This window comes from Bos indicus, chromosome 20 (assembly GCF_029378745.1).
Source record: "Bos indicus isolate NIAB-ARS_2022 breed Sahiwal x Tharparkar chromosome 20, NIAB-ARS_B.indTharparkar_mat_pri_1.0, whole genome shotgun sequence".
NCBI lineage: Eukaryota > Metazoa > Chordata > Mammalia > Artiodactyla > Bovidae > Bos > Bos indicus.
The window spans coordinates 56,814,717-56,841,245 of NC_091779.1; the positions used below are offsets into that span (position 1 = coordinate 56,814,717).

General features: G+C 41.7%; 1 protein-coding gene across 1 annotated transcript in view; it reads left to right on the top strand.

The window, feature by feature from the left end:
• The window catches only part of MARCHF11 (membrane associated ring-CH-type finger 11), a 117,851-nt gene that overhangs the window by 78,518 nt on the left and 12,804 nt on the right, over positions 1-26,529 (top strand). Inside the window, exon 3 of the mRNA XM_019982705.2 lies at positions 13,360-13,552. Within this exon, the coding sequence (XP_019838264.2) occupies positions 13,360-13,552 (193 nt within the window). The remainder of the gene's footprint in view (positions 1-13,359; positions 13,553-26,529) is intronic.

Sequence of the window (26,529 nt, forward strand, 5' to 3'; positions counted from 1 at the left end):
AAAACCATAAAAGGCTAATTTGGGTTTCTTCAGTTTATGGAGACTCTGTGCAGGATGATAATACAGCATTATGGATGCTTTAGTGACCTTGGCTGTGGCCTTGGATGGGGGTAAGTCAGTCTGTCTTTCCATCTATCCATTCATTCATCATCCATTTGTCTACCTATCACACATCCATCCACCCATCTATCCTTCCCCCCTCTCTCCCTCCCTCTGTCCCTCCCTCCCTTCCTTCCTCTGTCCTTTCCTGCCTCCCTCTTCCTTGTTTCCATAACTCCCACCCTTCCTTCCTTCTTTCCATCCCTCCCTCTGTATCTGGAGTTATAAAGAAATCTTTCCTTTAGCAACATGCTTTTCCTTCCTTTATCAATGCTTCACTGAATCATCTGTCATTCATTTCAAAAATTAGCATGCTGGGTTAATAGATGCCTGTAGCTTATTTCATGCAGAATCACAAGGAATTGGAATTTTTTTTTTAATTAGCACATTAGTCACCGTCTGATATTGTCCTCCCCGCACCGTTTCTCACGCATTTTCCAGCTGAGTCACCATGTAATGCAGTTGGCTGGCTGATGAGATGACCCCTGACACATTTGAACATCACTGCTCTTAGGTTTCTCAGGAAACTACATTGAATTATCTTGAAAAGAATCAGGCTTTTCCCCTCTCATTTTCTTTCTTTCTTTCTTTTTTTTTTTAAGATAAGCATACTTTAAGTTCAGAAGAGAGTACAGCTAAAATACCCACGATCTACACACAGTGTCTATTTTGGTCTTAAGTGTGATAGACTAGTTTCTCGACCTTGGCACTATCGACATTTTGGGACTGATAATTTTGTGGGGCTGACTTGTACACTGTACGATGTAAGCAGCTTCCCTGGCTTTTACTTCGTAAATGCCAGGGGCACCATTTCCAGTGATGATAACCAAAAATGTCTCCAAATTCTGTCAAATGTCCCCAGGGGAGAAGGTGGGCAAAAATCATCCTTGGTTGAGAGCTAGACCAGAAAGTTACAGTGACTTTGGGGTCCTTTCATGCTGTCAAAACAAATCACTCACATAAAGAGATAAAGCAGAACTAAGTCTCCTTCACTGACTCAGTGTGAGTTCTGATGATGTGCCAGGCACAGTGCCAAGTGACAAGGATTCAGTCAGACATTGATAAGGTTTTGTCCCTGCCTGCACAGAGCTCCCAGCGAAGTCAGGGAAGCAGACGTGTAAACTGATCCTCATGTATTGATGGGACTTAATAGGGAGAAAGTTAGTCATATTGCTGGATGTTCTGTGTCTATCAGATTGTGTACCAACATCACTTCTCAAACGATTCTTCTGGGGTCCTGCGAATACAGCCTGCCTTTAAATTGGGCACCCCAGAAGCATCCCTTGTTCTTTCCTTCACCTTGGAGCCTTGCTCAGGTTGTTCCTCCTGAAAGATCTTATGTCAGACTTTTACATCTCCAGATTTCCCCTGTCACTCACAGGCAGGCCAGGGAGCCATTCTGGATCGCTTTAATTTGCATTGATGTCTGCCCACCTAATTCCCATTATGAAACTCACAGTCTCTTCTGCACAGTTGATGGCTAAATTGCATGCTGTATTGCTTGATTCCCCTGTTTCTCATGCATTGGTCTCATCCCTCAAGTAGATTATGGGCTATTTGAGGTGAAGCTCGGTATTATACTCAAATGTTTGCATTAATGGCCTAAGAAGTCACTATTTGACTGCTGTTGGCTTGCAACTAAGTGTGAGAATTGAACTCAAATCTATTATAAAAGACAAGTAAAAGAATGATGAAATGAAAGCAAAACCTGTAGCCAAAGAGAGAGAGGTGCTTGGTCTTCTGCCTGGTACATTCTTTTCTGCCTAATGAACCTCTGCTGATGCGTCAAAACCCCTGAGCACATTACCTTCCTCGTTATGCTTTTGTGGCTCCAGATTGTGAAGCGCGTCTCTGCTCTGCACTTTGAGAGTGCTGTGTGCACAGATGTGGTTGCTGGGGAATCCCCTGGGGTGAGCCGCTGCCTCGGTCTCTAGAACCCAACTAAGGAAGGAGTGCTAGGTGTGAAGATGTCCGTACACGTTATTCTGAGACAACTATGTCAGATGTCATTTTACAGTGAAGAACACTGAGGTCCTTAGGAGAGGAGTAACTCACATGGTAGAACAGCCAATTCCAGTTCTCTTTTTGAACCAGTCCCCCTATAGCCAAGGAAAGCCACTGTGTAAAGACTGCATCAGTTACACAGAAGAGGTGGTTTTGATTCATGATCTGGTCCTTAACGATCAGGGGTATTGTTCTGACCCCCAGGAGAGTATACGGTGTTCAGTCTTCTCAATGAAAATAACCAATAAACCATCGATGGTAAGAATAGAAAAGAGCTTTATCTGAGATAAATTGAGGACTGTATCTCAGGAGAGACCCTCTCATCTAACTCCAAGGAACTGCTCCAGAGAAGCACGGTTTTCCTGCTTGTCAGAACAAAGAGCATGAAACAAGTCAGGGATACATTCCTGGAAGGTTTCAAGAAAAACAGCTCAGGATGTCCACAGCCAGTCAGTATGGCTCTGGCACCTGGGAAGACAGTCTTATCATCAAGGGAGGGCCACCACTGGCACCTCAGGAAGGGACGCACTTAATCCTTATTTTTAGCATGGACATTCTCTGCTCCTCGGTGCACCATTTTCTTTAATAATTAAAGCAGGTGTGCAACGTGTGTGTGATGGGCCACAAACAGGATGTTTTAGTTAGCGTAAAATTCATGTCAACTCAAGTATAAGCCGAACGACTTCCCTGTACCTCAGGATGTGAACGTTACTTTCATCAGTCTGCATGAACTGAGTGTTTCAAATGAGAAGGTAGTTGCTTTCCATGCAAATCCTGTTCCAAAAGCAAGGCTGAAAAAAGTAACAGCCCATTGAGAGTTTTAGTAAGTTCCATTAACAAAGGTAGCTTTCAATTCGTGGAGAGAACAAGTAAATACGATTGTGACCACCTACTAATTACTTAGAGATGCCCTGGGGAGTGTGCGTTCAAACATTGTGCTAATACATGCATGCTCAGTCGCTCAGTCATGACCTTCATGGACTGCAACCTGCAACCAAGCTGGTTCCTCTGTCCATGGGATTTTCCAGGCAAGGATACTGGAGTGGGTTGCCATTGCCTATTCCAGGGGATCTTCCCAATCCAGGTATCAAATTTGCATCTCTTGGGTCTCCTGCATTGGCAGGTGGGTTCTTACTGCTGCGCCACCTGGGAAGCCCATTCAAACATCATTAGTACCAAATATTGAGAAGAGTATTGAAACAAAAGTGCTTTATATGCAGGCATACACTTTTAATTCCTATGGGATAAAATCTAGTTATTGAGATTAACTATATTAGACAGTTGACACTTGAGGCAAATTTCCCTGATTTGAAATAATGGATAGCACTTGCTTTTGTTGCAAGAAAGAATTAACACAGAGAGGGAAAGGGCAGTATAAGGTCTTGAACACTGAAGAGCTGAAGTGTATTTTTATTTGAGCACTTGGAACGTTAAATCTGGATCAACATGCCTTTGACAAGTATGGACATCTACAACAATCAAAACAGTTGAACAAGAGATTACCTTGAGGGATGAGATATGGATGGTTCAGAAAGAATTAGGCAAATAAAATGCAGGAGTAAATATGCATTTTCTTAAGTGAGATACAGAATCTTTGGTATCTTCATGTAGACTCCATACCCTACAGTTGCTAAAAAAAAAAAATACTAGCTTGTGGCCCTAGTGGTAAAGAACCTGCCTGCCAGTGCAGGAAATATAAAGTGATGTGGGTTCAATCCCTGGGTCAGGAAGATCCTCTGGAGGAGGGCATGGCAGCCCACTCCAGTATTCTTGCCTGGAGAATCCCATGGACAGAGGAGCCTGGAGGGCTACTACAGTCCATAGGGTCGCAAAGAGTCAGACACGACTGAAGTGACCTAGCACGAATTACTTCAAAAGCTGTTGCTCCTGTTAATACCAAGTCACTTGAGAGATTTTTCTCAGTGAGGTGAAACCTTACATCTAACGATACTCATCTTTTATGAAAAATCTTCACACTTTCTGCTCCTTTGATCTGCCATCTTCCTGTGACTCTGGAGACAGCTAGATAGGTTCAGCCTCCATTTACAACGACTTGGGATCTGAATAGAGGACAGCTTTGGTTAGAAGGGTTTTTCTGGGCAGATATTTTGGAAAGGCTCATCTGACATATGGAGTTAGTGTCCATGTCTCTGGCCATTCACAGACACTCCTGTTCAGCTTCCCTCCCTACTCCATGTCCGTGGGCTCTGCTAGTCCTGCTTCTTACTTAGTGATGAAGCTTTCTCTTTGTTCCTCTCAACCTGGAGTTGAATTTTCAAACTTGCTAGGCTTATCTGATCACTCTGGCCCAGCCCTGAATTTTTGATCCCTTTGCTGTTCCACATGGCCTCAGGCCAGTTTAACATTTTTTTTCCTGATTCATCCAAGACTATTCTCCTGGAGTTAAAGTCAAAGGGCAGCCTTGCCTCAGTTCAGTTCAGTTCAGTTCAGTTGCTCAGTCGTGTCCGACTCTTTGCGAACCTATGGACTGCAGCATGCCAGGCCTCCCTGTCCATCACCAACTCCCGGAGTTCACCCAAACTCATGTCCATTGTGACAGTGATGCCATCCAACCATCTCATCCTCTGTCGTCCCCTTCTCCTACTGCCTTCAATCTTTCCCAGCATCAGGGTCTTTTCAAATGAGAGTTCTTCACATCTGGTGGCCAAAGTATTGGAGTTTCAGCTTCAGCATCAGTCCTTCCAATGAATATTCAGGACTGATTTCCTTTAGGATTAACTGGTTGGATCTCCTTGTAGTCCAAGGGACTCTCAAGAGTCTTCTCCAATACCACAGTTCAAAAGCATCAATTCTTTGGCGCTCAGCTTTCTTTATAGTCCAACTCTCACATCCATACATGACTACTGGAAAAACCATAACTTTGCCTATTCATGTGTAAATTCCATGTGACCCCAGTTGTCATGAGGAAACCTGGGATGACTCTCAACACTGGAGGGAAATCTTCTTAGGGTCCACCTTCTCTCAGAGGTTTCCTTCCTGGGAGAAGAATATTTCCTACTTCATAATCCAAGGACCCAGGCACATAGTTCTGGACACTCATCCCAGGAAGTGTGCACGTTTTGAGGTACAGGGAATGCTAAAACATCTTGTTTGTGGTCCATTAAACACATTTTGTGCTGGCTTCCCTGGTGGCTCAGTGGTAAAGAATCGACCTCCAGTGCAGTGGAGTTGGGTTCAGTCCCTGATCCTGGAAGACCCCCTGGAGAAGGAAAGAGCAACCACTCTAATATTTCTTGCCTGGAAAAACGCCATGGACAGAGGAGCATGGCGGGCTAGTCTTAATGTGTCTGATAGAACTTAGCAACTGAACAACAACAAAACATACATTTTACAACTGCTTTAATTATTAAAGAAAAGGGTACAAAGACCAGAAGTAGTGAATGTCACTCATGCTGCATTATTATATTTATATATTGATGGATTTGATTTGCTAATATTTTATAGAGGATTTTTTTTTTTCATCTATGCTCATAAGGAGTATGGTCTGAAAGGTTTTGTTTTTTTCTTGTAATGTTTTTGTCAGGTTTTGGTACCTGGTTGATGCTGACCTCATAAAATGAGTTGGAAAATATTCTGTCCTCCTTTATTTTCTGAAAGAATATGTGTAAAATTGACATTTTATTTTCTAAATGTTTGATAAACTTCTCCAGTCAAACTATCTGGTCCTGGAGATGTTTGTTCATTTGTTTGTGGAAGGCTTTGGATTAAAACTTCAATGTATTTTATATAGCATTATTCTATTTCTATACATTCTATTTCATCTTGAGTCAGTTTTGGTAAGTTTATTTTTTTCAGAGAATTTGTCTATTTCATATTTGTAATTGAATCCATTGGCATAAAGTCGTCTACAGTGTTGTTCTAGTGTTCTTTTCCTCTGTAACATCAGTCATCACATCTCCTCTTTCATTTCTTGGTTTTATCGATTTTATTAACATTTAAGAGAAGCAGTTTTTTGTTCCCCTAATTATTTTTCCTAGGTCATTTGGATTTCACCTTTCTCACACAAAGCAAATTTCTCTTGCGTGACTTTTATCTCAGGTCTGACACATTTATGAAAATGCGTTTCTCACAGAGAAGACTCATATTAAGCCATGAAATCATTTTTAATATGCAACCTATAAATGAGAGTCTTCAAAGAATAGGCATATAATTAACTGAATGTTTTATCCACCCGTCAAATTGATTACACATTGAGATGTTTTCTGCCAGCGTTTCAAATTCCAACTTTAGTGGTTCAATTTAAACACCATCTAAAGATGATTGAAAATGGGTTTTCGCTGAATTCATTTTTCTGTAGAGGACCCTTCTTGAGAACAGGTGTTTTCTCCTGTGACACTGGTAAGTAATACCACCTGTCACACTGCATGCTATAAACCACTGTTCTGCAAATCTATTAGCTGTGATTCATATCTGACCTGCCTTGTAAAAACAAAGATGAAGCCGTGCTTCAGACTGAATGACTTAATGCACACTGAAACAATCTACTTTCTCTGAGTTTAGCCTGAGTCCCTCTGAGCACGTGTTATTTTCAGGGAGGAAATTGGTTCTAAATTGAGAGGCTGCATTAACTCTTTCAGACAACAGAATGACAGGAACACATCTTTCTAAACAGCTTCCTGGAGGCCTGATGGAGTGCACACCTTTCTCTGGTTCTCATCTTACTGGCTAGAAGTGATTTTTACGAGGAGGGGACTCGATCTCATCATGGCTTGGGCGCCCATCATTTCTTTAAAGAAAATTCCTGGCTTTTTATTCCATCCTTTTTTGTCTGAAGACAGTAATATACCTGTGATTGTATTGTTGTTCAGTCGCTCAGTCGTGTCCGACTCTTTGTGACCCCATGGACTGCAGCATGCCAGGCTCCCCTGACTTTCACCATATCCCAGAGCTTGTTCAAACTCATGTCCATTGAGTCAGTGATGCCATCCAACCATCTCATCCTCTGTCAACCCCTTCTCTTTCTGCCTTCAGTCTTTCCCAGCATCAGGGTCTTTTCCAATGAGTCAGCTCTTCGCATCAGGTAGCCAAAGTATTAGAGCTTCAGCATCAGTCCTTCCAATGAATATTCGGAATTGATTTCCTTTAAGATTAACTAGTTTGATATCCTTGTAGTCCAAGGGACTCTCAAGAGTTTTCTCCAACACCACAGTTCAAAAGCATCAATTCTTTGGCACTGAACTTTCTTTATGGTCCAACTCTCACATCTGTACATGACTACTGGAAAAACCATAGCTTTGACTAATAAGGACCTTTGTCAGCAAAATAATGTCCCTCCTCTTTAATATGCTTTCTAGGTTGGTCATAGCTTTTCTTCCAAGGAGCAAGCGTCTTTTAATTTCATGGCTGCAGTATGATTTCATTGGTAATGGCAACAGTTAGTGCCATGGTTTCAGAGCAGTCTATAGAAATTATTGGGGTACTTGTCGAGTTTCCCATGAAGGGGATGCCAAACCAATATGGACCCTCACACAACATCGTACCCCGTTTGGGGCCACACACGCTTGTCTGTGTCTTTCCGGCACTGATGGGCCTTACATGGTGCATCTCTGAACAGTCATACATAAAGAGAATATTAAAAAGTTTTCAGTATGAGTTTATTTAATTCTTTCCAAACTTTGTTAAAAATTAAATAAATATAATTCCACCAGCATGTCATCATTATGTTAATATTCATTTATGTGTATGTATATGTGCTTAGTCCCTCAGTCGTGTGGCCCACCAGGCAAGAATCCTGGTGTGGGTTGCCATTTCCTTCTCCAGGGGAATCTTCCTGACCCAGGAGTTGAACTCGGGTTTCGTACTGCAGGTGGATTCTTTGCCATCTGAGCTACAAGGAAAGTGCAATATTCATTGAACAAACTGCAGCTTTCATACTGAAGAAGTATGTGAGGATCCCATTTGAAAAGCTATTGGTCAGGTTTAGCTGGTATTCTGCTGAGCTGCCTTTTGCATTTGTTGACCTTTTTCATCCCTAGAGTTACCTTTAGATAGATATAGCTATGTCCTCTTTGGTTTTGCTTTTAGATGAAGGATGTGTCAGTTTAAACAGACAGAAGATGTGAAAAGCAGACACTATGCAGAGGAAGACACTTAAGAAAGAAGTCAGGCTTTGGAAACAAATCTGAGTTTAAATTCTCACTTCTTTACTCACTGGTGGCTTCTCCAGAACTGAACTTTATCCTGTCGGCAGTGATGGAATAGATGTGGAGAGAATGTTAATCTGGCAATCAGATAGGTGATGAAAACTAAAGTCAGGTATGGTGTATTTAAAGCATTGACTAAGTGTTTTCTGCTCTTTGGTGAACACAACGGGAGGTGAGACGCAGCTTCTGCTACCATGTCATGCAATGTGTGGATGATAGGATTCCAAGACAACATGGGAGTCCAGTGAAAGAAATCCATGCTAATCAGAGCTATACAGAGTGGCTTGTGGGGTCCATAAGGAGGAATTCTGCTTAGAAGAGAAGGGGCAGGAGGGGGCTGCCTTTTAAGAGGAGTTGGCATTACAGCAAGTTATGGATAGATGAGAGATTTCATCAAGTGAGAATGTGCTCAAAAGCAGAGACGGGACCGAAGTAAAAGGTACACAGCCTTTGAGAGAATACAGAGAATCAGATGAAGCTGAATTGAGGAGTATGCCTCTCTCGCCTCTCTCCCTCCCTTCCTCCTTTCATCCCTCCTTCCTTACCTTCCTTCTTTCCTTCTTCCTCTTTCTTTCCTTCTTCCCTGTCTTCCTTGTAATATTCTTCCATCCCTTTCTTCCATCCTTCCTGCAACAGTTATGTGCCAGGCACTGGGAATATGTGCTGAAAAAAATATTTAGCCTCCTTAATGGAGCTTAGAGTCCAGCCCAGTGGGGGCAGGTTTTCTTTCATTAGGAATATAGATTTGAGTGTTTAAATAGAGGATCAGCAAGTGACTCACAGCTGGCTATGCAGCTAGAAAGCTGTCATAGTAGATCAGAAAAGACAGTCTTGAAGCTTTTATCAAAAAACTGCCATGGCACTGAAATGATGGGGTATAGGAGAAAGACATGGCAACCCACTCCAGCATTCTTGCCTAGAGAATCCCGTGGACAGAGGAGCCTGGTGGGCTGCTGTCCATGAGGTCGCACAGAGTCGGACACGACTGAAGCGACTTAGCATGAATACATGCAATTAACTGTTATCAGAGCTCAATGAAATTATTACACAGAATAGTAACAGGGTTAAGAGCATGACCTAGAGGCCAGACTATCTGGGTTTATATCTCAACTCCAGTCCTTACAAGATGTTTTAATTTGGAGCAATTGTTAAGCCTCTCTCTACCTGTTTCCTTATCTGTAAAATGGGGATTGTAATAGTACCTCCCTCCTAAGGTAGCCAGGGAAATTAGATGAGTTAATATGTATAACTTCTTAGAAAAATGCCTGGCACATATTAGTCCTGGATAAATACAGGCCATGAATATTACATTACTTCTTCTTGTACACTAAATTAGAATGAACTTCCCAATGAGGAACCAATTGGTCCCAATTTTTGTAGAAACAATAGGTTCAATAGTTGTGTAGAGGTGAACAGCTTTTCGGAAATATAAGAGTCATACATATTCACATATTATAGACTGAAAGAAAATAACAGCAATTATTGGCTTTAAACCAATCTGATTATTGTTACTTTCCTTTCCAAAGTTGGGAAGACATTTAAGTGAAAAAAATATATATATGTACATACTTATGTATGAAGTTTTAGAGGAGAAAAAAGTGTGCTCAGCAGTTGACAAATTTTGTTCAAGATTCAGAAGTGCCTTACAAACTGCAGTCCAGGCCTTCAGTATTATTGTGGTAGAGAGAGAAGCCCCAAGACACTCATCTACTGTTTTTATTGTCCAAGCTAATGGTCCATTAACACAGTTCCTTTAGGCTGAGCCTGGTAGAAAATGAGTGTCTTCCAGGCGTGTTTCCTTGTGGTGGGAAGTAGTATTTTTCCTAGGGGAAGAATGTGAAAAATCCCACTTTTTGTACATAGTGGTAAAAATAAGAGAGCGGTATACAGTGGGTGAAGAAATTATCAAGATGGTGTCAGTGTTCAAAGGGCAATCTCTAAGTTCATAATTGGTTTAATAAATTTTATTCAGTAATGGTTTGTCCTCATTAGCTTCAGTGAAATAGTACTAATTTTAAGGTTCATCAGCATGTGAAGAATATACATGCACTTTCAGACACACTTGCATGCACATTTGCACTATTAGCGAAGTAACAGAAAACCAAAATTGCAGGGAGTTCATTACAGATTTTGAACAGTTTGTCCTTCTTTAAAAGTAAATTTCAAAAATCTCAAAGTACTTCTTATATCCACCACAAAAAAATCATTTCTATGATAGTAAATAATTGAGCCTCCAGGTGTATTGTAATCAAGAGTTGTTCTTTTTTATCCTAGCTTCCTGATATAATTTTAAATGCATTGATTGCAAACAGCCAGGCATTTGAATTTAAACCATTTTAAATTTGGTAACACCAAACAAGTGTGAGGCATCAATATTTCCTTTTTTTCTTGTTGGGTTGACTTACAATGTTGTGTTAGTTTCATTTGTACAGTAAAGTGATTCAGTTATACATATGCATATATCTGTCTTTTCAGACTCTCTTTGCTTATAGTTCATTGCAAAATATTGAGTACACTTCTCTGTGTTATACAGTAGGCCCTTGCTGGTTATCTATTTTAAGTATAATAGTGTGTATATTTTAATCCCAACCTCTTAATTTATCCCTTCCCTCCCCCACCCTTCCCCTTTGGTAACCATAAATTTGTTTTCTATGATTGTGGGCCTATTTCTATTTTGTATAAATTCATTTGTATCAGGGTTTTTTTTTCTTAAGATTCCAAATATAAGTGATACCATACGCTTCTTATTTCTAGTAAGTCTGTCTTGTTGTTCATTCGCCTTTCTCGTCAAGGAATGGCTGAGCCTCATGTTTGGGAAGCCTGCCGCCTGAGCATGGCCTCCCTGTCCTGGCAGTCAGCTGACTCTGAGACCCAGGGTCACCAGCTTCCTTGTCCCAGGACACACCACAGCACCATAAGACCATCCCCACCAGTTCTCCCAAATCCAAGTGCCTACGAGGGTGTCTGTGGCCACCATGCTGTTACTCAATTGTCATGCAGGCAGCCTGGATCAACTAATTAATTAATAAGCTTAACTGGAGTGAAATATAATTAATTATACAATATTGAGCTGTTCAAATTTAACGCCAGTGAAATTACATAATGAATCTGGCAGAAGGAAAATAGATATCAGTATATAAAGTGCATTCCTGGTGAACCCTCTTCACACACTTTTGACTTTCTGACTCCTGTGATGCAGGCGTATATATTTTGAAACTTGTAGCCCATCCTGTGAAAATCAAACACACATACATACACACACAAATTGGACATCTTTGCCTCATGGGTTTAAAATGATGCTTTGTTTTCATCTGTGTGATGTGATTAATAAATTGATAAAGACTAACATAGTGTATACAGACCTGTTAGCATCCATCTAAGTTGGAGATTAGTTGGAAGCAGTTTTCTATGTTGCTTACCATGTTGTTGTATTTAATGCAGACTTTAATGGGCATCAAAACTAAACAAGACCACAGACACTGACACTTCACACTTGGCTGGCAACACCAAATTTTAAATGGTTTAAAATTCAAATGCCTAGTCATTTGAAATTAATGTGCTTAATGTTATGTCAGGAAGATAGTGAAAAAAAAATAAAGCTTCAGATACATGCTCAAAATATAATACTGATTTATTTGTAATGATATAATAATGTGATGATATTGACTAGTTCAGTTATTATTCATGCAAATTTATAAAAATAAGGACCACTTTTCAATAAATTAATCTTCATATTAAAATGATTAAAAATGTCTTCATTATAGAATCCACAAACTTTGTCATTTGGTTCTGGTTTTTTGTGTGTTTTTTTTTTTTTAAGAGAAGCCAGTAAGTGACTTGAGAGAATGAAGTATTTTGAATTCATTTTGATATTTAATCTTTAACAAATGTAGCCTTATGTGTCTTAAGAATACGCAAGGTTCAAATCATGCTTAAAATCATTATATGTAACTTATTTGTGGTGAGAGACCGAGGCAATGAGGAAAAGAGGAAAGTTATGAGTAGTGATAGACTTCTTTCTGGGGATTCACATATTCACACTCCAGGTAAGTAAAGAGTTTAAGGAGGTTGTCAGATTCACCCAATGGATTCTGACTGTTGAAGCTCATTTGTTTTTTAAAGGTTATTTAAACTGTTTAGCAATTCTTCTGACAAGCCATATGTTGTAACAGCTACAACTCTCACACACAAGGAGACTGTGCGGGTTGTTTTGAGTTTCATTGCTTGACTTACTGGCAGACCATAATAGCGATTCTAGTTGTGTTTCTGTCTCAGTGATGAAAAGTGAGAACATGATTAATTAATTCTCTCAAGTTGGTAACACCCTTGAAAGATTTTTCATCATTTGTACAATAAATCCTCTCAAATGTTGATACTTTGGACACCAAATTATTGTCTCCATTGAATGGTGGTCCCTTATACAGTTTGTGAGTTTCAAAGATACTCCTTCAAGTACAAATTCTAAATCTTGACAAGAATGGCTTCATGGATTGCTCATTAGTTAATAAATAGCCAGTAATATCTGAGCATATGAAATGTAGCAATAACAGATAACACACAGTTTTATAGTTTCCTTATAATTATTTCAGTGTGTTAAATGACTTTTTCACAGATGTTCTTATATAGCTTCTTTATTTACTTTTTACATTTTTTCACAAAAGGAGATACTTCCCTTTTTTGCAGTAGCCAGATGTATTAATAGCAAAATAAGTTTCCAGGCAGAGGAGTCCTCATCATGTGTCTTCAGAGTGCATTTAATTTCATGCATGTGTGAAAGATGACAATGTGATTCCTCAGTACTAAATATTCCTCAGCCATTCGCACTCAGTATGGTTATCCGGAATAAAACTAGATTAAATTTGCAGAGTGGTGAATTATGGAAAATAATGAAGTTGAGGCAATTCATTAATCTTTATCTACTGGTCTATTTTTTATACACTGAATGAAATGGGAAAAAAAAAATTCATTTGGGGACCGATCAAATTGAAAAGGGTCTAACGTGAAGAGAAACATGGGGCTAAAAATGTTTTTTTTTTTTTCTTTTTAAATTATCCACAGCACTTTTTCTTACATGCCTCTGTTTTTCTTTTAGTGGCAAAGCATTTCTATAACACTGGTTGAGAAAGTTCAGATGATCGCTGTAATTCTAGGATCCCTGTTCTTAATAGCGAGTGTGACCTGGCTCCTCTGGTCAGCCTTCAGCCCCTATGCAGTGTGGCAGAGGAAGGACATCCTTTTTCAGATCTGCTATGGAATGTATGGTTTTATGGATCTAGTGTGCATAGGTAAGACCATGACGTTCAACGCTAACAAACTGTCAGTAATCCGTTTCTTCCAGCTCTTTCGTTTCCATCAGTCGGGTCTAACCTAGAATGTGGCGGTTCACATGATCTTGGTTCTCTAGCTCATTAACTGCCTGGGGCACCACAATCCACCACTTTTCTCAAAAAGCGTAGCATCTCTGTTCTCAAGTAATCTGAAAAAAAAAAATGAACAGGATAATGCCCGTTTAAAGTGGTTTATTTTGCATCATAAATAAGGAGGAGTTGAAGAAATTATTTGGGGATGGGCGATGGAAGGATAGTCATTTAATTTCTAAGAATGAACAGCAACTAAATCCCCCTCACGAAGCTGGGAAGGTATTGACTAATGTCAACGGCCATAGTGTGCGTCTGGGGAGAACACGGATACCTGGAGGTCTTACGTCGTGGCCTGGCAACCTCAGACTCCCTGCCCAGGACATAAAGGGCTCCTTGGAAGGGTAAGGACTTGGGGACAGTTTTCCTTGCCATTCTGTGCCGCTTAGTTTCACTTATTACATTTAGTGGTTCAGAAGAGGAAAAGGATGGGATGCTTTAGCCAAAATAGATGCTACAGAAAGGGTTCTTTACGTGTTTCACTGGCCCAATCTCATTTCCCTTGTACCATGGAAAACAGAAGCCGATTCAGGCAGCATCTACTTGTGTATGAGATGCCACAGGCATTGCGATGGTGACCAGTTGGCACCGGGGGGCAGGCATGGAGAGCAACCGTACCTTACCCAGGAGAGGCCCTGCTCAGATGTGGCTGACAACTTACAGGATGTAAAACGAGCCCAGGGAGGAAAGTATGGTCCGAGGACCACCCTTGGCTGCAGCAGCATCTGCAGCGTCTTATAAAGAAATGCACGTTCTCAAGACCCGCCCCAGACCTGCCAAATCCAACACTTCAGGGTACTCCCTCTCCAGCCACCATCTGTGTTCACAAGCTCACCGACAGGCAGATAATGTGAGAGCCACTGACTTCAGGGAATGGACTCGACCTCCCATCGAGTGCCTTGGTTTCTAACCCTGGCCTCTGCTTGGACAGGTCAACCTTGTCTCTCTCTATTTCTTTTTTTTTTCCCTCACCTATAAAAATGGGAATAAGCCTCCATAGCACACAAACTTAAATAAAGGAAAAGACTATTATAAAATAATTGTTTGTAACTGGGAGTTGTAGATTAAGTGTGTTTGAATAAGACACAAACACTGAAAGACTTGAAATCACTTAGAGTACTGCCTCTACTCACAAAAGCCTTTCAATTAGCAGCAATTTCAATATTCTCAGTCAGTTTTTCTAAGAGAACTTCGTATGTTTAAAAACTATGATCAGCTGGAATTTCACCTCTTTTTCTTTTTATCGCCATTGTTACTAACTCAAGACTAGTAAGAAAGAAAAGTATAAAATATCAAGTCAAGAAGGAAAAATGAATGGAGGGAGATGTCATGAAAAATATGTAAACTGAGCAGATGTGGCCTGAATAATTGGGCTAATCATGTATATGAACAATTTGCATTAAATGTGATAATACATATGTAGGCATTTGGAAATTCCAACTCTATTCAAATAAATCTCTGGGGTATGGCTCTAAATTGAGATGGATTACAGAATTGTTCTACAAATTCCTCAACAAATTCAGAAATAGTGTTTTCTATCTTTCAATATAAAAGTTATAAAATGTGGTATTCCATTGATATTTAAAGGAGAGATGAGAAATGAAAGAACCATTGGGCTCCCAATCTGACCTGAAGGGAAACAGTTGACTTTATTACAGCACTGAAAGGGCCAGGCCTTTCTTGCTTAGGAAATCATCTTCTTGAATTTCATAGCTTGCATTTAGTACTGAGTTATTATATCTTAAATTTTGATTGCTGATGCCAGTCTTTTAATCAAGATTATTAGGATTCTGGTTTTAAGAGCACATACATAGGAACTAATGATCTTTTTGACAACGTAAGACAACGTATTTGGGCCTCCCTTTTGAAATGTGGGTGTTTGCCCATTTTATAAAGTTAAGTTTCTTAGGGAAAAAAAACCAGTGGACATTTTCCTGGAGAAGCTTTGGAGAGTGAGTTTTTATCTAGGTTTTAAATATTGACAATGCTTTTCATTGTCTTTTGGCTCATCGAATCAAAATCCCATCACTCAATGACTTATTTGTATATTTTAAAAAATATTAAAGAATTCAGATTGAACAGCAGTATTTATTTCACTTTGCAATGTCATTAGTTAGTCTTTTTGGACCCAGAAGTGAACTGAGAGTTGCTCAGTGGTGTCTGACTCTTTGCCACCCTACGGACTGTAGCCCGTCAGGCCCCTCTGTCCATGGAATTTTCCAGGCCAAAATACTGGAATGGGTTGCCATTTCCTTCTCCATTTTGGACCCAGAGAAAAGCTTATTTTTCCCCCAAGAAATTGGAAACCTATTAGATTTAGAAAGCAAATACATGTAGGCTACCAACAGCCAGCTGGATCGTGGCAGGTAATTATTCCTGCTAACATTTCAAATTAATTAAAATGTCAGCTAACTAAATGTAGACAGTAACATAGTAGCTTACATTGATTATGCCTCAAATACCCATGACTGCAAGACCAGAGTGGAGTGAAAAGCATACATCTTTGTGTCCAGCTTGTTCAGTCCAATCAGCTTTCTAGGTGTCAGACACAGTGCCAAGTGCTGGGAATGCAAATGAGAGCCGGTCACTTTCCTGCCCTCTAGGAGCTCCCAGCCACACAGGGAGAACAGATGTAAGTAACTAGAATTCAGCAGGATGTGCAGGGATGGACTTAAGCACAGGAGATGGTAGTTGAACAAAGCGGGGGGAGATTGACACTGGTTGTTCTATGTGGGAAGGGAACTGTTTCAGGCAGATTTCATGGGGAAGTAATAGCTGAGCAGGCTGATGGATGAAGAGATGCTTGGCACATGGGGAGATGGCCCCCTTGTCACCACCGGAGGCTGTAAGATTGGCTCCCCATTTGGAAGGCTTTAAGGCGGCTGGAAACATTCCCGTATTCCTGTTCATCTAAGCTTTTCAAACTTATTTATACCTAAACGGAAAAGGAGCAGATTGACAGCTTCATAAATGTTCTTCTTAAAAAATATTTCTGTGAATTCATAGAAGATTATTCCAGAATCTAAACAGTGTTCTAGTCCGGTCAGGGTAAGTAATGCGTTGTGCTCAGTCAGTCACTCAGTCACGTCCGACTCTTTGGGACCTTTGTGAGCCCATGAACTATAGCCCTCCAGGCCCCTCTGTCCACGGCATTCTCCAGGCAAGAATACTGGAATGGGTCGGCATTTCCTCCTCCAGAGGATCTTCCAGACCAAGGGATGGAACCCACATCTCTGGCATCTCCTGCATTGGTGCCATCCAGGAAGCCCACATAATGTTTAGGAAGATAACGTGGGGAAATTTACTTATTCCCGAAGTTAATTTGTTACTTTCATTTATTATCATGTAATACATCTGCTTTCCCAAGATTCAATTTCTTCTTGCTGTTAAAGCTTTGAATTCTCCCAAGGGTCTGGGTACCATGATAGTTTAAATACTTAGATCAGGGCTGTCCAAAGTTCTCCAGAACTTTCTGCAATGAGTAAAATGTTGTGTATCTGTGTTGCCCAGTACCGTAGACACTAGCTCCATTTGTCTGTTGAGCACTTGAAACATACTTAGTGTGAATGAGAAACTCAATCTTAAATTTAATTTTGCTGAACCTTCACATAAATCACCACCTGTGGCTCATGGCTACCATATTGGACAGATTTCTAGATGATGGGATGGTAAATGTGTAAGGGTTTGATCGACAAGTTTCACCTTTATAACAGGTTATAGTTCCTAAATGATGAAGTAATTCTGTTTCATGAGACGAATAAAGTGAAAATGAGTGCAAGAGGATTGGGAGAAGGGTATTAACAGTGAGAGGGTGGTGGTCCAGAGCTAGACAGAGAGCTGTCAGAGGGAGCTGTCTTAAGGAAATGGGAGTACAGAGAGATGTAACTTTAGATTATATTTGGGGAGCTCTTTCAAATATTTAAGTAGATGGCATTCAGACTATGACTGTGTACTAGGAAAACTAATATAAAGGATCTAAATCACTGAGATGCTGTAGCCCAGGGGCAGCAGTTTAGGGAGAAGTAATAGTCACAGCAGGCTCACAGTGGCTCCCTCCTAAGAAGTTTTGCACAGTGGACACAGAAAGATGAGCCAGTTCAGAAATTAAAAGCAAGTGCCTGGCACAAGGCTCTGGGCACAGGACCTGGTTCTCAGCTCCATACATGGCACATGGAAAAAACAAGACTCCTGCTTATATCGGCCGTGTCCCTCTAAGGATGCTTGGACCACAAAAGGAATATGTTTCTGAGTGACTTGAAGAAATGAGGGATTGAGACGCGACCATAGGATGGGGAATCATCTGATGAACTTGCATCTGGAAAGTGAGGGCCCTTACCAGGTCCCCTCAGGGTCTGGTGACCCTGAGGAGGTGAGTTCAGCCTCTCATAGAAGCTGTAAACTAGAACAAAAGCCTCATCATGGTCCCTGTTCTGTGGGATTCCCGAAACAGGCAGCAGTGCTTACACCTACCTAGTCTCATGCACGCGCAAGGTTAGTGCCGAAACCACATCTGGAAGATCTGTATCTTCCTTGGAATGATAAGGGAAGGGTGATGAGGGTTGTGGCTCCAAAATTTAGAAATTTGGATCACTGTTGTTCTTTTAAAAGGTTTTGTTAGTCATCCACATAATATAAACACATACATATTCCGACTAAAACACCTTTCATGTTTACAATTGAGAAATTATATAAAGTTTATAAAAAAGACCTTTCCCTCCCAGTGCCCTTTTTCATTTCACTTCCTGTGCAGAAACGTCCCCTCTCCAATGCTGATGTATATCTTCGAGATCTTTTTCACCGTTTCCTTTTTTTGACATGGTGATCAGTAGTTTGGATTGTATTTAACGCCATTAGAGTGGTTTTCTTAAAATCCATTCTATGACCATCTCCCTGGAGAAGGAAATGGCAGCCCACTCCAGTTCTTGCCTGGAGAATCCCATGGACTGTAGCCCACCAGGCTCTTCTCTCCATGGGGTCGCAAAGAGTCAGACACGACTGAGTAACTGAGCGCATGACTATCTAGGTTTGTGGGACAAGTTTGTCTAAGAAAGTGGGAGTGGCCACTCCGGACCTTGCTCCTATGCGGCTTGTCCTGTCTGGAGTCTCTCAGGGACATCAGGATTGCCATGTGCAGCTTTCAAGAGCAGGACAGTGTAAATTCCATCCTATAATTTATCTCATTATTTCAAAAGCATCCTGCGAGGTAGTTCTGGTTCCTGCTCATTACATCTCTGCGTGTGTGTGTGTGTGTGTGTGTGTGTGTGTGTGTGTGTGTGAGTACGTCCTCTGTTCTGTATGCTTGTACTTGAGTTTGAGAAATAGAATAATCAGGAGAGTCAGCAATAACAGAATCGGGACGTTAGCCACAGAGCCATGCGACAAAGGGAAGCAATTTTTCTTAAAGCAATTTCTGGGAGTGTTTACTAGGTGAGAAAAAGAGATTGAGAAGTGAAAGCCTTTCAGTATTAACAGTGTAATAGGTGTAGAAGAAAGTGACCCCAGAGCTCCTGGATGTGCTGGAGAAGGTGGGGGTCTTGGGAGGCAGTGATTTGGATCACCCCTGCTGGATTTTGCTTTCCAAGATCTTCAGAGCAGATCCAGTATTTCAGTATTGTATTCAAAAATAACCCCAGACACACTAGAATAAGGATCAGATCAAGGTGCCTTCTTCTTTCTGTATCAATTATAGTCAATACTGAACAGTGCTTCTTCTGCAGAAATTTCATGCTGTCCATATAAGGTTTTTCTAAGTTTCAAGTCCATTTTTTTTGATCTATATAAATTTTTGTATCTATCATGGCCCTTTTGAAAATCTGTTTTTCATAGTTGACAATATATCTAGCTAAAGCTACTCAGGAAAATGCAAGAAAACTATTTAGAGTTACCAGTTGATAACTTTTATTCACATTTCATTCTAGAACTTTGGAAGAACAAATAAATACAACAGATTCCTGTGGTCTTGGATTGACCTGTATTTACTGTTTAAAAGGCACAGTAATTCTCTTTAAAAGGCACAAATTCTCTTGCTTTTGACATTGCTTCACTTCTCTATTTTTTTTTCCTTCAGGCGGAACAGCTAAAAGTAACACAGGATTTAACATTTGATTGATGGGAAGTGTAAAATGCAAATTTTCAATTTTTTTATATTATATGAGGAAAGATGTAGAAGTTTGACAGAAACTTTCAGGATATTCAGAGTCTTGGTTACAAGGAATGAATCCTTGCCCTGGAGGATGACCAGTGTATATTTCATGGCAGGGTTGTTTTCCCGTAAAATGATGCTTCTAGGTCATCTTCCTTCCTGTAGCTGGATTTCAACACATACAACCTAATTACATAAGTGAAGCATAATTGAGAAAGTGAATCAACTAAGGGAAGAAAATCCTAATGCATATTTATATCTCTGAACAAAATATAAGTGACGTTGAAACCATCCCATTTAAAATTTTCCATGCTTTCTGGCACTTCCCAGCATGATTCAGAAGTTGACAATATTTCTTAGAGTATTTTAGGTGAAAAACACATTTACTGGAGGAAATTGGTATTGGAATTGAAACATGCCACAATAATTTACAGCAGAAAAAAAATGGGTTTACTGAAGAGCACCCCCTTCCCCGTTCTTACCTTGTCACATGTGATCATCACGAAACAGAGGTGCAACTGTTGGTGAGGTTTGTAAAATGTGCAGCCCCTGGGTTGTGATAGAGAGACAGAATTTTCTTCTTTAAAAAAAAAATGTATTTGAGTTGATTTGAGTTGATTGAGTACAGTTGATTTACAATGTTGTGTTAGTTTCAGGTATACACCAAAGTGAATCAGTTATACAGATACATATGTCCCCCTTTCTTTAGCTTTTTTTCCCATTTGGTCATTACAGAGTATTGATTTGAGTTCCCCGTGCTATACAGTAGGTCCTTGTTACTGATCTATTTTGTATATAGCAGTGTGTACATGCTGAGAGACAGCATTTTCTTAAGCTGTAGAATATGTATGGGTAAATATAGAATTTGTCAAACACTCAGTTTCACCACACTCCTAGGGCCAGTGAGGTCCTGCACAGAGAAGGTGTGGATGTCCGCCAGGATCACCTCTTGCCCGGTCCTCCCAGCCGAGAGCCTGGACCACAGAGCCCAGTTTGACCTGAAGTGGGGCATCTCCACCCGAAGAGGCTTTCTCTGTGGGACATGGGGACCACTTCTCTTCTTCTCTTCTGCCCAAACGACAGCCCCGACTCATTCAAACTTGCCAGTGACTTTGATCATGAGATTTCAGATGCACGTGAAGTAGATTTTTTCGGGGGGAGACAGTCCACCCTGTCCCACCCCAGTCACCACCACCACCACCACCACCAAATCTGGGATCTGAATCACTGGAATCACCTGGGAAAACAGAGCTTAGACTGCCAGTAGGTCCACACGGAGCCTTGGGGAGAGGACGGGGATGTGAAAGCTACTTGTGTGCCCTGCTTGGTGCTCTGGGTTGCAGTGGATGGTGGGGGTTGTGGTTGCCTTTGTGTCACGCCTATTTTCATAGGAAGCACGGATGTGGGTGCATCTGCGTGAATCATAAGATGTGAAAAGGAAAGAAGCTCAGCTTAAAAAGTGTTTGGCAAAATAACTAGAAAAGTCAATTAGCCCAGTGCTTCCTTTTTGAGTCTTCCTATTACAGTTTTCCCTCTAGACAGGAGAAGACCAGTCAGCCACCTCGGCTCCGTTTCCTTCTTCTGTTTCCTGGTCTATAATTGGACTGGGGACCAACATCCCTCCAGCATCTCAGTTTGGCTACCTGGGAGACCTCGGCCCAGCTGCTGACTTAGGACAGACAGAAGCCTTCTTCTCCAGCCCGGAGCTCCTCTGGATTTCTCTTCAAACATCTCCCCAGGGGAAGACTGGGCTGGGAGGTTGGCCATGCTGGCTGGTCCGTTACCCTTGCAGCCAGGGCTGTTAACCAGATTTGAATGCTCTCCTGGTTCGTTTAGAATTATTTCTTAGAGCAGAATTCCTTTACAAGCCCAGAAGAACTGCCCCAGAGACAATTTTTCCTGATTTCAGAATATCTTGGTGTGCTTCATGCCCCCAGGAAATGCCCCAACTTCACTTAGAATCTAGCCAGACCCCTTGGAAGGAGAGGCAGAGTGGCCTCTTGTAATTCAACATCATTAGGGAAAGAACAGCTCTTTACCCTTTATATGCTGTGAGAAGAAAGCTGTTATTATCTCTTTACTCTGGAGGTACAAATTATAGGCTTGTCTATGCCTTAATCATACTGATGTTTACCAGTTTTTCCAAAGATTACTATCATAGTTGGTTATTAGTGGTACTGCTGCCTTTAAAACCCCAGGGAAGAAAGCAGAAGGGATCTTGCTTTTGCTCCTTTTACCCTCAGGGCTGTGCTGAAACGGTCTCTCAAAGTAAATTCACTCTTCAGCCCTCCTCCTGGCAGAGAAAACCCAACCCCAAACCTTCCCCTCCTGTGACTGGGTACAGTTCAAGTTTTTTTTTGGCGAAACATGGACATGATTAGCTGAGCAGCAGACCAAATATATTGTTGTTGGTGACTTTGTTTCCTCCTTAGGAAAAAGTGTGAATCTTTCAACTTCTTTCAATTGGTGGCTCAGATGGTAAAGAATCTGCCCACAGTGCAGGAGATGCTGTTTTGATCCCTGGGTCAGGAGGATCCCCTGGAGAAGGAAATGGCAACCCACTCCAATATTCTTGCCTGGAGAAGCCCATGGACAGAGGAGCCTGGAGGGCTGCAATCAGACACAAAGTCGCAAAGAGTCAGACACAACTGTGCCACTAGGCACGCATGAAATTGGGGGCGGTTTAGCCAAACAAGTATTAGTCATCTATTGGGCCAACATTAATTGGGTATTTATCGTGTCCCAAGCCTGGAGCACAGGCTAGAGATACAATTAGTTCAGAGTCTGCTGCCTGTTTTTACCATCCAAGGTCTAAGAATGATTTTTACGTTTTGAAATGGTTGAATAAACATTAAAAGAATATTATTTCATCACATATGGAAGTTATGTCAAATATAAATTTCCGTGGCCATAAAAAATGTTTTGTTGGAACCCGGTCCTATCCATTCATTGATGTGTTATCAATGAGTGGTTGCAGCCTCAACGAAGAGGGACTGTGATATCTATGTAACCTATAGTACTTACAGTCTGGCCCTTTGCAGAAGAGCTTTTGGGCTATAGCATCCTCTCTGCTCTCCAGCTACTGGCGAGAGACAGTCAGAGAAATGAGCAATTAAGATACAACATGGAAAGTGCCAGGAGAGAAATATATGTGAGAGCAGATGGGGGAAAGGTAATCATCCTTAGGGTTGGAAATTTGAGCTGGGGGTTTATATCTGGTAGTTGAAACCAGCGTCTGCAAGGGAAGTGATTCAGGAGAGATGAGCAGCATTTTGAAGAAGACAGACACAGAGCAAGCAGAGAGCTGAGCATGGCCAGAGAAGGAGAGAGTGGGGTCGGCTGAGGTGAGGAAGGGACTTGGGGGCGGAGGAGCAAGCGGCTGACAGTGCCAGATGCTTTATCAAGAGTAGGTGAAATCAAGCCAAAATGCATCACTGGATTTGGCAGTGTGGGGGTTGGCTGGATAGAAACGGATTGCAGAGAATGGCTGGGATAGGCAGAAGGGGCTCAGGATGTAAGTTTATAAATCATGTTTGAAAAAGAGCACAGTCAAATGAGGGTAGAATCTAGAGACGGGGGTGTAGAATTGAGAAAAGTTACGCTTGTTTTCATGGCGGAGTGAGGTTTGAGCAAATGTTGAGAAGACAGACTTAGAAGGAATCAGAAGGCAGATTGAAGATCCAGGGGGGTGGGACAGCTGGATGCCCTTGAGGTGCAGAGATGGAACTCAGCACTCAGGAGAGGGGTCTGTCTTGCACAGGAAGGGTCCTCCCAACCCTGAGATGGGCAGGCGGGGGAGGAGAGGGTGGACATGGCTGTAGATGCCTCATGCGCTGCTCTGGGAGAGTAAACAGAGGGACCCCCTTGCAAAAGATCTGTTGCTCAGGTAGTAGGTGGATATGTGTTCAGTCTCTCAGTCATGTCCAGCTCTTTGTGACCCCATGGACTGTAGCCCTCCAGGCTCCCCTGTCCATGGAATTCTCCAGGCAAGAATACTGGAGTGGGTTGCCGTTTCCTCCTCCAGGGGATCTTCCCAACCCAGGGATTGAATCTGCCTCTCCTGCATCTCCTGCTTGGTAGTAGGTCATGTGGTCCTCTGCTGAGGTGGAGAAGGCACTGTGTGGGGAGAGGAGTCTGTCGAGAGCATTATAAGTGATGGTCAGCTGCAGAGAGCTCTGGGGAGAGGAGGCTGAGCCAGGAGACAAGAGGAACCACAGGACATGGCTGACTGCCCTCCTGAGGCTGGGCCAGGGGTGCCCCAGTCTACAGGGCCAGGAGGCTGCATGTTTTTACCCATTAGGGCTGAGGAGTGAGTGCAGAGGGGTGAAATAGTGAGGCTAGGCTAGGATGAGGCTTTATATCCAGAGTTGCTGGAATACCAGCAAGGACAAAGATCAACCTTGTCCTTCACCTTGAGAGGTGGAGAGTAATTACAGGATGGGATTGCTTTCTCAGAGACTGGGGAAGGAACCAAAGCCAGAAAGAAGCTGACCAATTGGAGGAAGATTGCCCAATAGAGGGGCTTGAAGTCATAAGGAAGCAGAATAGGGTGCATTCATTGAAATGAAGTAGCTCAGTTGATAAAGAATCTTCCTGCAATGCAGAAGACTCGGGTTCGATTTCTGGGTCGGGAAGATCCCCTGGAGAAGGAAATGGCAACCCACTCCAGTATTCTTGCCTGGAGGATCCCATGCACAGAGAAACTTGGCAGGCTGCAGTCCATGAGATCGCAAGAGTCGGACATGACTTAGTGACTAAACCACCACCACCTTTAAAATGAAGAAAGTGGATGAGTGAGAAGCCCTGGAGGCGGTGGTTGCCAGCAAAGCTCGGAGAGTGTCAGGGCTTGTGGTTGGACCAGTTTCTGGAAGGGAGAGGCCTGAGCTGAAGTGAAGGAGGGACAGCAGAGGGTAAGAGTTACACAAGTCAGGTCACGGTCAAGTCATCCACATGGACAAGAAGGGGGTGGCTGTGTGGGGCTGCAGAGATCCAGGAGCCAGGGAACCAGTCATCCGAGATTATTGGGAGCAGCTGAGGGGTCAGGAGGGGACATCCCTTGTGGTTTCATTCTGTATGTGAGCATGCACACGTGTGTGTGTGTGTGTGTGTGTGTGTTTTGTGCAACGTCACTCTCTCTCCAACTTGACTGTTGTCCACAAGAGCGGTTGTGTGATTTCTAAACACATGAGGCTTGGAACAATTACAGCAACTTTGGAGAGAGCTGAATATATCCCTAGGCTATTCTAAAATGAGGTTATTAAAGAGGCCAACTGAACTTGGACACTGGAAGTTTTCCTTGGAAGAGAAAGCAAAGGCGCCCGTGGTAATGGGAACGATGACGAGAAGCAGCTCCCTTAATTTCAGAACCTAGAGATGGTTCATCAGAACTGGCACCCAGTCTTTGGGGACCTCCTGACTTCAGACTATTTTGCAACAAAGAACTTTCTCATCAAGGAGAGTGTGAATGTGATTCTTCTAAACGATGTTCCTACTTGGAACACAAGTAGGTGTCCTGACAGGGTTCCCCTGGGGTCAGGAAGAACCACAGAGATGAGTGCATTTCCAAACATGTTGAAAGGAGGTTTTCAAAACAAATCTCCAGTGATGGCTAAGATTATGTTTACTCTGATCCAAGCAGCATTCTAAGCACTTACCCTCGGTTTTCACACTCAGTCTTCATAACAGTCCTATGGGGTGCAGGTACTCTTTTCATCTCAGAGGTAAGAAAACTAAGGCACCATTAACTAGTTTCCAGAGGCCATACAGATTAGAAGAGGGACCCAAGATTGTGGCTCCAGAGCCTGTTACAGGCTGAGCTTGACTTGGTAATTTATAAAATGTTCCTATCTATTCAATAAACTGAAACTACTTCTTTAGTTACTGTCTCAAACACCTAAGGTATGATACCAGAAATAAATATTTCTTTTAACACTAGTTTTAGATAGGAAATGGAGAAAAAAACTTCCCTAAAAATTCCAAAGTAATTAGCTATTTTGTGACTCTTTTATTTATTGTTAATTAATAGAACAAAAAATATACAGAAACATATTAAAGATAAAATTTAATATTACCATACCAAAATCCATTTCTCTCTCCATTGTTTTAAGTGAAGCAATTTCTTGATAAGAATTATTTATGTAAAGAATCACATCTTAACCTTGAATTTTCTTGCTAGATCACAGGATAGTATATTAAGGAAGCCTAAGGTCTGAGCCGGAGAAGGCAATGGCACCCCACTCCAGTACTCTTGCCTGGAAAATCCCATGGATGGAGGAGCCTGGTGGGCTGCAGTCCATGGGGTTGCTATGAGTTGGACACGACTGAGTGACTTCACTTTCACTTTTCACTTTCATGCATTGGAGAAGGAAATGGCAACCCACTCCAGAATTCTTGCCTGGAGAATCCCAGGGACGGGGGAGCCTGGTGGGCTGCTGTCTATGGGGTTGCACAGAGTCGGACACGACTGAAGCGACTTAGCAGCAGCAACAGCAAGATCTAAGCATTTTTATATTCAGGTTAAAAATTCTAATTAACATCAATTCAAATATATCAAATTTAATTGATATTCTCAACTACAAAATACTACTGATGTTATGAGGATGAAGTCAAAGAGTTATACATTTTACTTATGCTGAGACGACAGCTTCTGTTTGGAATATTTACCCACAGTCTGTGTGATTTAAGAGGAATGAAAAGCAAAGTC